Source organism: Bufo bufo, chromosome 4 (assembly GCF_905171765.1).
Source record: "Bufo bufo chromosome 4, aBufBuf1.1, whole genome shotgun sequence".
NCBI lineage: Eukaryota > Metazoa > Chordata > Amphibia > Anura > Bufonidae > Bufo > Bufo bufo.
The window spans coordinates 271159580-271173078 of NC_053392.1; the positions used below are offsets into that span (position 1 = coordinate 271159580).

Sequence of the window (13499 nt, forward strand, 5' to 3'; positions counted from 1 at the left end):
ATATATATATATATATATATATATATATATATATATATATAAGAAAAATGGCGGCACTGGCTGGAAAGTAGAGGTGCGGGTGCACGTCTCTGGGGGATTAGACTAGTAGCCCCAATAAATGGATCCAGAAAAAAGAGCGGCACTCCAGTAGATAAAAGAAAGTGAACCCTTTATTCACCCAGGTGGTGCAACGTTATGAAGAAGAACCTTCTTGAAGAAGGCTCACGCTTGGAGCCGAAACGGATCTACTGGAGTGCCGCTCTTTTTTCTGGATCTATATATATATATAATGCAAATGATCATGTCTAACATCTGGCGTCAAGTTTAGGAAAGCTAATTTAAATATCCTTTCTCAGAAACCCAGAGGAGCATCGCCTGGTCTACAATACTGCACACACGTATTCGATGTGCCAGGTGCATTTCCTGGCCTACAATAATGCACCCATGCATAGTAGTAGCATCGTCTGGCCTACAATATCGCATACCGTGGGCTCTCCATAATGATAGAGAGTACTGCTTAGATGACTCGTATATTGTTGAGAAAAACACATTTGTGTACTAGGCGCTCTCTCTCACCCAAAACAAAATCGCAAAAATTCGGGTTCAACTGAATCCGGACTTTTTGAGAAGTTTAAATCGAATCCCAAACCGATTTACTCATCCTTGGTTTTGATATGTTTAGCTCTACAATGATGCTTTCCCGTTGTTAGTGTGGGAAAATTTGCCAAAAAAGTGAAATTATGAAATTTCATCTACATTCTCCTTTAATTCTTGTGGAGCACCTAAAGGGTTACCAAAGTTTGTAGAATCAGTTTTCAATACCTTGAGGGGTGTAGTTTCTAAAATGGGGACATTTATGTGTGGTTTCTATTATGTAAGCCTCACAAAGTGACTTCAGACCTGAACTGGTCCTTAACCACTTCACATTCGGCCATTCGCCCCCTTCCTGACCAGGCCTAATTTTGCAAATCTGACATATCTCACTTTATGTGGTAATAACTTTGGAACGCTTTTACTTATCCAAGCCATTCAGAGATTGTTTTCTCGTGACCATTGTACTTCATGATAGTCATACATTTGAGTCAATATAATTCACCTTTATTTATGAAAAAAATCCAAAATTTACCAAAAATTGGGAAAAATTAGCAATTTTCAAAATTTCAATTTCTCTGCTTTTAAAACAGTCATACCTCATAAAATATTTATTACTTAACATTCCCCATATGTCTACTTTATGTTGGCATCATTTTGGAAATGTCATTTGATTTTTTTTAGGACGTTGCAAGGCTTAGAATTTTAGAAGCAATTCTTAAAATATTTAAGAAAATTGCCAAAACCCACTTTTTAAGGACCAGTTCAGGTCTGAAGTCACTTTTGTGGGCCTTATATAGTGGATACCCCCATAAATCCATTGTAGAAACTACACCCCTCAAGTTAATTAAAACTGATTTTACAAACTTTGTTAACCCTTTAGGCGTTTCACAAGAATTCAAGGAAAATGGAGATTAATTTTTAAAATTTCACTTTTTTGGCAGAATTTCCATTTTAATCCATTTTTTTCTTTAACACATCTTTAACACTCAATATTTATTACCCTGATTCTGCGGTTTACAGAAACACCCCACATGTGGTCATAATGCTGTATGGGCACACGGCAGGGCGCAGAAGTAAAGGAGCGCCACATGGTTTTTGGAAGGCAGATTTTGCTGAACTGGTTTTTAGATGCCATGTCCCATTTGAAGCCCCCCATGATGCACTCTTACAGTAGAAACTCCCAAAAAATTACCCCATTTTGGAAACTAGGGGATAAGGTGACCGTTTTATTGGTACTATTTTGGGGTACATATGATTTTTGATCATTCATTTATAACACTTTATGCGGCAAGGTGACCAAAAAATTTGTTTTAGCACAGTTTTTATTTATTTATTTTTACAGCGTTCACCTGAGGGGTTAGGTCATGTGACATTTTTATAGAGCAGATCGTTACGGACGTGGCGATACCTAAAATGTATACTTTTTCTTATTTAAGCTTTACACAATAATAGCGTTTTTGAAACAAAAAAATTGTGTTTTAATGTGTCCATGTTCCGAGAGCTATAGTTTTTTTTAATTTTTTTTAATGATTTTTCTATGTAGGGGCGGGATGAGGTGACTGTTTTATTGGTACCATTCTGTGGGACATAAGCCTTTTTGATCACTTGGTGTTACACTTTGTGATGTAAGGGGACAAAAATTGCTTTTTTGACAGTTTTTATTATTATTTTTTTTATGGTGTTTATTGGACTGGGTGGATCATGTGATATTTTTGTAGAGCCAACTGTCACGGACGCGGCAATACCAAATTTGTCTTAATGCATTCTGAATGGATGCGGATCCGCTCAGAATGCATCAGTCTGGCTCCGTTTGTCCTCCGCTCCGCTCAGCAGGCGGACACCTGAACGCAGCTTGCAGCGTTCGGGTGTCCGCCTGGCCGTGCGGAGGCAAACGGATCCGTCTAGACTTACAATGTAAGTCAATGGGGACGGATCCGTTTGAAGATGACACAGTATGGCTCAATTTTCAAACGGATCCGTCTCCCATTGACTTTCAATGTAAAGTCAAAACGGATCCGTTTGCATTATCATGAACAAAAAAAAAAAAAAATTTTTTTTTTTTGTTGATGGTAATGCAAACGGATCCGTTCTGAACGGATCTAAACGTTTGCATTATAGGTGCGGATCCGTCTGGGCACATACGTAAAAGACCCGACAGCTCCTGCACTCACCCAGCTCCGGCAGTCACATGACCGCCGGGCCGGAACAGGAAGCGCATAGCGCTTCCTGATCTGTATACACAGCGCTCAGTGAGCGCTGTGTATGCAGTGATCTAGAAGGCAGGGACACCTGGGAACTGTCCCTGCCTTCTCTAAGGGTTGCCCTGCGTTCACTGACAGCGGGTAACCCGATCTGCAGCTGCACGCTCTGAATGGACATTCAGAAACGTCCATTCAGAGATAGAGAACCACCTCCCGGACGTTTATAGTCAATGGGCAGACGGCAGGTGGTTAAAAAGTGGGTTTTGAAAATTTTCTGAAAAAATTTGAGATTTGCTTCTAAACTTCTAAGGGTACTTTCACACTTGCAGAAGAGGATTCCGGCAGGCAGTTTAGTCGCCGGACACAAACTGATGGCATTTGTCAGACGTATCCGGATGCAGATCCATCTGAAAAATGCATTGCAATACCGGATCAGTCTCTCCGGTGTCATCCGGAAAAACGGATCCGGTATTAATATTTTTTGAATTTTTTTAAAGGTCTGCGCACGTGCATACCGAAAAGCTGGATTCGTTTTGGCGGAACACTTCAATGTAAATTAATGCCGGATCCGACTTTCTCGCAAGTGTTCAGTATTTTTGTCCGGAGATAAAACCGCAGCATGCTGCGTTATTTTCTCCACCCAAAAAACGTAAAAGGGAATGAACTGATGCATCCTGAACGGAATGCTCTCCATTCAGAATGTATTAGGATAAAACTGATCAGTTTATTCCGGTATTGAGCTCCTGTGACGGAACTCCATACCGGAAAACAAAAACGCTAACGTCCCAAAAATATGTCATTTACAAAATGATCCAAACATGTAGACCTATGCAGTGCTCCAGACAAAAAAAAATGACCAGGAGCCATTGGCTCCTAAACTAAAAAATTTAGGAGCCAAATTACATTTTTTAGTCGCCAAATTTAAAATGCATATAATTTTTAAAAAAAAGGACTTTGAGAAGATGAGACGCAGGTGACAGTAGTGAGCCAGCACTACATATAGGAGAAAACAGCACCACATACCTCTCACATCCAGGGACATCTTCTGGGGGACAAGGTGACTAAAAATGGCAAATTGCGTGGTTTAGAGTTTTTTTTTTTTCCGTTACGGCATTCACCGAGCGGAAATATTTTTTTATATTTTAATAGCTCACACTTTTTGGGATGTGGCGATATGTAATATGTTTATTCTTTATTGTTTGTAAATTTTATATGTAAAACTGGGAAGGGGGCCATTTAAACTTTTAGAATTTTGGTGGTGTTTTTTTTAAAACTTTTTATTTAATAACCATTTCTTCCCTTAGGGACTAGAACTTGGATCTTTTCATTCCTTGTGCTATTCACCCTGATAGAGATCTATCAGGGTGAATAGGATCTCACACATCTCCCTGCTGCCCTGTGCGCTGAACATGGCAGCCAGGGCTTCAGTAGCGTCCTGGCTGCCATGGTAACGATCTGAGCCCCAGCAGTGTAATCTGCCACGGCCACCACTGGAGGGGATGGGACCCTGTGGCCACCATATAACAATGGGGGGGGGGGGACGACTTGTGGCAAGTGATAATGGGGGGGGAGACTTGTGGCCAGTGAAAATGGGGGGGGGGATGGTCTTGTGGCCAGTGATAATGGGGGGAGGGGAAGAGGCTTTGGGGGGGGGGCGCACTGCACCACCAATGAATGTAATTAAAGAGGACCTTTCGTGGGTCCAAAGAATATGAACTTAGTAGCAGGCTGCATAGAGCGGCGCCCAGGGATCGAAGTGCACTTACTATTATTCTTGGGTGCCGCTCCGTTCTCCCGCTGTGGCCCCCGGTATTTTCAACATTCAGAGCAAGGAGGAGGAGACGCCAGTGTCTCTCCTTCTCCCTGACAGCAGCGCTGTCCAATCACAGCGCAGAGCGAGGGAGTTTTTTTTTCTCCCTGGCTCTGAGCTCTGATTGGACAGCGTTGCTGTCAGGGAGAAGGAGAGACACTGGCTTCTCCTCCTCCTTGCTCTGAATGTTGAAAATACCGGGGGCCACAGCGGGAGAACGGAGCGGCACCCAAGAATAATAGTAAGTGCACTTAGATCCCTGTGCGCCGCTCTATGCAGCTTGCTACTAAGTTCATATTCTTTGGACCCACGAAAGGTCCTCTTAAACTCCTTTATACAATTGTCTGCAGCGGTATCACAGAGCCGGCCTCAATAACAGGGCATGCGATCTGTGGCACCTGAGGGGTTAATTGCCGTGGATCGCATGCCCTGTTATTGAGGCCGGGTGCCGGGTCTGTGATACCGCTGCCTATACTTATGTTTTACATTCATTGGTGGAGCAGTGGCGACAGCTCCTCCCCTCCTCCTCCCCTGCTATCTCCCCATTGGTGGTAGTGGCGGCCGCGTCACAGTGGAGAGGGAGGGACTCCTTCCTTCTCCACTGTGCTACTGAAGAGAACGTAGGCTGCGCAGGATCGCGGCGGTTCAGTCGCATATGGCGACAAGACAAAAGTCTTGTCGCCATCTGCATATTTTAAGGCGCATTGGCGACCGTTTTGGTCGCCATCTGGAGCCCTGATATGGGAAATGTTAAAGTAATAACTTCTAGGTATCACTATCTGTTTTAAAAGCAGAAAAATTGAAATCTTGAAAATTGCTAATTTTTAAAAAAAATATTTAAATTTTGTATTTTTTTTATAAATAAAAATGAAATATTTTGACTCTAATTTACCACTGTCATGAAGTACAATATGTGATGAAAAAACATTCTCAGAATGGCCTGGATAAGTAAAAGTGTTTTAAAGTTATCATCACATAAAGTGACACATGTCAGATTTTCAGAAAATGGTCTGGTCCTTAAGGTGAAAAATAGCAGGGTCCTGAAGGGGTTAATGACTTTTTGTAAATAACAAAACAGGAATGTTGTTATTTTCAAGTTTTGGAAGTTGAATTCTCTTCACGCAGAGAGGGTGTGGAATTGGGAGGTCAGTCATGCAGTAAATTTCCCAGTTGAGATCAGTTTCAGCACAGATGAGATCTTTGGCTTCTTCAGAACCAGTAGATTGAATGAAAGTATTGTAGTGCTCCGTTATGTGCACATTCTAAATGAAAGGGCAGAACAGTGAAACTGGTTTTTTTCTTAAAATTAAATCGTGAATTCAGCAAGCTCTCAAAAATATTTGTTTACAGATAGGAACGTATTACTTTGAATGCGCTTTCCAAGCGTTCTTCCACCCCGAACATTTACAGATATGGTAAAGGTCTATTCTATTTCATCTTAAAGATACTGAGCCCAGGGATATGTAGCTTTTTTTTTTTTTTTTTTTTATGATTTCATTCACTATTTTAAAATAAAAAGCTTTCGACATGCTTCTTTCCTCCACCCACATTCAGTGATTGATAGTTTTTCTTGAACTGGCTTCTATGCAAGGAAGGGCCTCCTGTAAGAGTCCAGGTAGCATATAACCAGCTTTTAGATGAAAATACTGCATCTAATAAATAAATCAAAAATCTCCATCTCTGTCCTATCCTACCCATGGATAGTGGGGATTGGGAGGGAGCCAGACTGTACATTATTTCTTCATTTACTTATTAATCCTGCTTTATTTAGGTTGTAGCTATATCTCTAATGGACAAAGTACACAGATGCAAGAATTAGGCAAATGAAAGTCTGCACCCCTATCGTAGGTTGCCATCATATCTATCATTCAGTGAGGTAAAGCAGGCGTTGCAATTACTCCTGAAGGTTCTGTCCTCTCAGCAACTGCCGCACCCTCTGCACTTTGACAGGACCAGGCAGTGAAAAAGTCATCACACCTGACCCTGTCAATCGGTGTGCTTTGACCTTCTATTAAAGCCTTTTTTGGTATACTGTGCGATTTTTTTCATTTTTTCATGAGGTATGCCCCCTTGTATGCAAACTTACTGTCTGCACTTGGGCTGTTGGGAGTTTATTGCATTTCAAGTAATATGTCTGGTGACATGACCTTTCCATCAACGGCCATCTTATGGACAGGACCTCTATGCAGACAGCACAGAAGATTTGCTTAACAAGGGGCATGACTTATGAAATATAGCAAACGGCACAGAATATTAACAATGTATCATTAAGTGCTGTATAGTCATCTTACATACACATTGGTCTGAAGTAGCCAGAAAGTGGCCAACCCCTTTAAAGAGGACCTTTCACTGGTCCTGACATACCAATATTAGTACCTGGCAGTGTAGGGCATGATCAGTAGATGTCCCTGCGCAAATTTTTTTCAGATCGACTGCTCTGTTTGCCGCCCTGTATGCTAATTAGTTGCATCAGTACAAGGAGGAGACTGCCGTGTTTCTCAAGGTGCTTCTCCTTGTCCCTGGCTGTGAGCTTCTTAATCACACCGAAGAGCGTCACAGCCAGGGAGAAGGTGAGCTTTTTTTTTCTCCCCGGCCTTGAGTAACATGGCCGTTTTCTCCTCCCTGTACCAATGCTACTAATTGGCATACAGGGCAGCAAAAGAGAACGAGGCGCACAGCACCCCAACTGAGCAGCCAATCTGAAAAACAAATGGGCGCAGGAACATCTAGTGATCATGCCCTACACTGCCAGTTACTAATATTATGTCTGGACCACTGAAAGGTCCTTTTTAAATCCCCTGAAACATTACATGGCTACAGGTATGTTATTGGAAGGCTCCATGTAGCTTCTTTTATACACCGTACCAGGTAGCACTTTCACCTCTCCTCATTTGCTTCAGTTATTTAGCTTTGACTAATTTGTATTATTCTCTTTCAGTTGTCAGCTCGGTCACTGCCAATAGTGCAGTCAGATGAAAGGCTGCAGCCTTTACTCAGTCACCTCAGGTATGTTTATTGTTTAAGACAAAGGCTTATAGCCATGCATATCGTCCACCACTTCAGTTCCATTGTCCTATCACATGTGTGCACTGTAGTTTTATTACTGGCCATTCTCAGAACAGGAGGTGCAACAACGGAGATTAGTTTGTGTGTTCATGGATAAACGAGATAAAAACTGCTTGTTCTAATGTTACATTTGCTCTGACACAGTATCTATACCTACAGTCCACAAAAATGAATGTCAACTCAACATCACAAGGTTCACATTGGTGAATCCATTGTGTGTGTGTGTGTGTGTGTGAATTGCTTTAAATTGGTTATGCCAGAATTAAAGCTTTGTCAATGTACTTTTCCCTGAATTAGGGCCTCATGCATGCGTCTGTCCATTTTTCGGTTTCAAATACAGATACCTTGAGTGTGCATTCTGTATTTTTCTCACCTCGACAATAGAAAGAACTATACTTCTCTGCAGTACAGAGAAGAGCAAGACACGTTCTATAAATTGCAGAAGAGCCTCATGGATCTGCAGAAAATATGGGTCGCGGATGAAAAATAAGGTCGTGTGTTTCAGACCTAATGTAGATTTATGCTTTCAGGGATCTAATGTCCTACTAGCTTCTTGTTACAGGGTAGCTTCCATTGGCAATAATTTTAGCTGAAAGTGAATGGAGGCTGTTGTACCTCAAGCACAATTTTTGTTCTTTTCTCCTTAAAGGAAACCTAAGCATGCAAAATATAATTTTAAATTAAAAATATCAACACTTCCTCCATTCATTTTCCTCTGTTCCCTCCGTCCTGTTTTATGTTATAATTAAAATGGATCTTCTGTGTGTAGCAGAGGGTCAGCCATGTCCCCTCCTTTTCACTGTCATGTCTGGCTACTAGATAACTGGCTAGATAAAACGGAAACATTGTTAATCTCCAATAATTTGCTAAATTCCACCAATTCAGTCACCTTCCAGCAAAAGATGAAAGCTCATAAGGAGAGTGTACCTTTTGTTCTCTGAAGGATTTCTAAAAGGCCGTTTACAGCATCATGTAGAAAAAGCTGCAGACTAGGGCTGCACGATAAATCGAAAAAATAATCGAATCGCGATAATCGGCAAATGCGATATGGAAAATGCCGCGATTATATATGAAGGGGCCCCGCTCACATAACTGGCTTTGCGTGTAAAGTATTTTACTAGTGTGTGAAACAATCTCTCTCCTATTGATAACAGGTCCAGCCTCTGTACTCACTTTCACGATGAATGCAATGCACTGCAGCTAACGGGAGTGGGCGGGCCGGCCGGCGCGTGACTGACGTCACTTAGTAACGCTCCTGCTTCCTGAAGTGGGAGGAGCGTTACTAAGTGACGTCAGTCACGCGCCGGCCGGCTAGCTCGTTGCCGCTCACTGTAGTGCATTCATAGTGACATTGAGTACAGAGGCTAGACCTGTTATCAATAGGAGAGAGATTGTTTCACACACTAGTAAAATACTTAACACAAAGCCAGTTATGTGCGCAGTTTAGGACACATGAGGGGACACATGGGGCCATGAGGGGAACCAGCATAAGATGCTATGTGTCTTATGCTGGCCCCCCTCATGGCCCTATGTGTCATAGCACACATCCCCTATAACAGCGTCCTCCACAGATCCACCCCATAACAGTGCCATCCACAGGTCCCCATAAGTGTCCTCCACAGATCCCCCATAACACTGTCCTCCACAGATCCCCCATATAACAGCGTCCTCCACAGATACCCCATAACATCGCCCTCCACAGATCCCCCATAACGGCGTCCTCCACAGATCCCCCATAACGGCGTCCTCCACAGATCCCCCATAACGGCGTCCTCCACAGATCCCCCATAACGGCGTCCTCCACAGATCCCCCATAACGGCGTCCTCCACAGATCCCCCATAACGGCGTCCTCCACAGATCCCCCATAACGGCGTCCTCCACAGATCCCCCATAACAGCGTCCTCCACAGATCCCCCATATTGGCGTCCTCCACAGATCCTCCACATAACAGCGTCCTCCACAGATCCCCCATATTGGCGTCCTCCACAGATCCTCCACATAACAGCGTCCTCCACAGATCCCCCACATAACGGCGTCCTCCACAGATCCCCCACATAACGGCGTCCTCCACAGATCCCCCATATTGGCGTCCTCCACAGATCCCCCATATTGGCGTCCTCCACAGATCCCCCATATTGGCGTCCTCCACAGATCCCCCATATTGGCGTCCTCCACAGATCCCCCATATTGGCGTCCTCCACAGATCCCCCATATTGGCGTCCTCCACAGATCCCCCATATTGGCGTCCTCCACAGATCCCCCATATTGGCGTCCTCCACAGATCCCCCACATAACAGCGTCCTCCACAGATCCCCCACATAACAGCGTCCTCCACAGATCCCCCACATAACAGCGTCCTCCACAGATCCCCCACATAACAGCGTCCTCCACAGATCCCCCACATAACAGCGTCCTCCACAGATCCCCCACAACACAGCGTCATCCACAGATCCCCCACAACACAGCGTCATCCACAGATCCCCCACAACACAGCGTCATCCACAGATCCCCCACAACACAGCGTCATCCACAGATCCCCCACAACACAGCGTCATCCACAGATCCCCCACAACACAGCGTCATCCACAGATCCCCCACAACACAGCGTCATCCACAGATCCCCCCACAACACAGCGTCATCCACAGATCCCCCCACAACACAGCGTCATCCACAGATCCCCCCACAACACAGCGTCATCCACAGATCCCCCCACAACACAGCGTCATCCACAGATCCCCCCACAACACAGCGTCATCCACAGATCCCCCCACAACACAGCGTCATCCACAGATCCCCCCACAACACAGCGTCATCCACAGATCCCCCCACAACACAGCGTCATCCACAGATCCCCCCACAACACAGCGTCATCCACAGATCCCCCCACAACACAGCGTCATCCACAGATCCCCCCACAACACAGCGTCATCCACAGATCCCCCCACAACACAGCGTCATCCACAGATCCCCCCACAACACAGCGTCATCCACAGATCCCCCTACAACACAGCGTCATCCACAGATCCCCCCACAACACAGCGTCATCCACAGATCCCCCCACAACACAGCGTCATCCACAGATCCCCCCACAACACAGCGTCATCCATAGATCCCCCCACAACACAGCGTCATCCACAGATCCCCCCACAACACAGCGTCATCCACAGATCCCCCCACAACACAGCGTCATCCACAGATCCCCCCACAACACAGCGTCACCCACAGATCCCCCCACAACACAGCGTCATCCACAGATCCCCCCACAACACAGCGTCATCCACAGATCCCCCCACAACACAGCGTCATCCACAGATCCCCCCACAACACAGCGTCATCCACAGATCCCCCCACAACACAGCGTCATCCACAGATCCCCCACAACACAGCGTCATCCACAGATCCCCCACAACACAGCGTCATCCACAGATCCCCCACAACACAGCGTCATCCACAGATCCCCCACAACACAGCGTCATCCACAGATCCCCCACAACACAGCGTCATCCACAGATCCCCCACAACACAGCGTCATCCACAGATCCCCCACAACACAGCGTCATCCACAGATCCCCCCACAACACAGCGTCATCCACAGATCCCCCACAACACAGCGTCATCCACAGATCCCCCACAACACAGCGTCATCCACAGATCCCCCACAACACAGCGTCATCCACAGATCCCCCATAACTATGTCATACCCAGCCGCGTCAGCGGCTCATATGGGAAAATCCAAGCAAATAGACCTCTAGCACAATTCCCTTTAAAATAGGGCCCTAATCGCAATCGCACAAAATTCCCATATCGTGCAGCCCTACTGCAGACTGAGAAATGGTGAGGGCAAATATTTTTGGTGTTTTACTTTTAGGCCTCTTTAACACAATCGATATGGATTGTCAGGATCTTTTAAGGGAATAATGTATGGCTTTACTTGCTACTTCAGTCAGTTTTTTCTGCCATTGCATTCAGTGTGCGTTTGTTTTTATTTTTTTTTATTTTTTCATCCGGATTGCATGCATTTCTTCACACACGTGAAGAAAAGCTGTAGAATAACAATCTATGTCTCATAGCAACCATCAGTGGAAAACACATTGCATTCGAATGCCTTCCGTTTTTCACGCAAGCCCCTTTCACTTCTGTGGAGCCAGAGCTGCGTGAAAAATGCACAGTATAGAGCATGCTGCGATTTTTCATGAATGCAGAGAAGATGCATGAAAACAACTTCATGTACACAGACCCAATGAAATGAATGGATCAGTATCCGTACGGAAAAATTGCTCATATGAAAGAGCCCTTATGATTAATTTCTAGATTTAATGTTCCTTTAAGCAGGGCAAGTGTTGTCCATGTATTTATTATTGTACCAACCCTATTGTTTCCCACATTCATTTAGCTTGTGTGGCTGACGTAGATAAACAATGCCTTTACCAATTTTCTAATTTGCAAAACAGATTTTTTTTTTTTTTTTTTTTTAAAGTTTTGAACGAACTTTATTTTAGGTACATAATTAAAAAAAAAAATGCAGACCTACAGTTTTTGGCATTTATAGAGCAATGTACCCATTTGAGCACTGGTATTACTTTTGGAAGATACTGCCATTTGTTTTTGTAAGAAACTGATTTTCAGTAGTTGTTACACATGGTTTCTAAAGCAAAGAATACGTGCTTCATTTTTATGGACCTCATTTGGTGGATTTATCTTTGTGTGTGTTATTTCAGATTTGTTTGTCTGTACTGGAAAATGCTAGCCGGGTGAGCTGTGGGAAAACTGGCACAGCATGCCAGTAATTAATTTGACACTCCTGACTGCTTGTTTTTTAAATACTGCCTTAATTTAATTGCAGTTAATACTGGACTACCTTGAGTTTCTCTTTGTCTTAATGGTTTAAGTATATTTTTAATTAAAAAAGCGGTATAAAATAATTGAAAAATTTCTAGGTTTGGGCAGTGATTATTTTTTCTTGAACTAACCATTTTCTTTCATTAAGATCCATCTGAGCAGATACTGCCATTGACGAGATGAGATATTGATCAGTTTTCTCTTATTTTAGCTTTTTATAAATATAGCGATCTATAAATGTTTTTATATTCTAAAGAGCACCATCCAGAAATACATCGGAATTCCTGTTTACAGATTTAAAAGTAAAAAATAGTGGTTCAGAAAATGTCCAAAACAAAGACACAAATTACCAATATTACCTTGTCTCCATTATTTGACCCCTTCTGGATATCTACCTTACATGTAAGGAGGATGCTTCTTCTTTAAATAATGGCACCAACTCAGAAGCTAAGCAAGTGCCAAAGCCCCAACATGCTGTGGTTAGTTGTGACTATGGCATTTAAGAAGTCATTTACCAAGCTAACTGCCCCTGGTAACTGAACAGCCCCTTCACAACAAGATTGCCGAAACCATTTGCTTGCTATGGGATTTTTATTTCTTAAGTCATAGGCTGTGTGATGTGTGAATTGAAAAGTTAGCAGTTTTGGAATGCAAGGAGGAAAACAGGTAAGGGCTAAAAAAATGAAAATTGAACCATTCCTTAAGGGGTCACATAGTCACAACTAACCACAGCATGTTGGGGCTTTGGCACTTGCTTAGCTTCTGAGTTGGTGCCATTCTATAAAGAAGAAGCATCCTCCTTACATGTAATGTAGATATCAGGAAGGGGTCAAATAATGGAGACAAGGTAATATTGGTAATTTGTGTCTTTTGTTTTTGACATTTTCTGAACCACTATTTTGAACTTTTAAATCTGTAAACAGGAATTCCGATGTATTTCTGGATGGTGCTCTTTAGAATATAAGAACATTTATAGATCGCTATATT

General features: G+C 43.5%; 1 protein-coding gene across 3 annotated transcripts in view; it reads left to right on the forward strand.

Moving 5' to 3' along the window:
• PRIM2 (DNA primase subunit 2) overlaps positions 1 to 13499 on the forward strand; it is a 208905-nt gene that overhangs the window by 95497 nt on the left and 99909 nt on the right. For all 3 annotated transcript variants that reach the window (XM_040428611.1, XM_040428612.1, XM_040428613.1), the window contains one exon: positions 7544 to 7611. In XM_040428611.1, coding sequence (XP_040284545.1) covers positions 7544 to 7611 — 68 coding nt within the window. The remainder of the gene's footprint in view (positions 1 to 7543; positions 7612 to 13499) is intronic.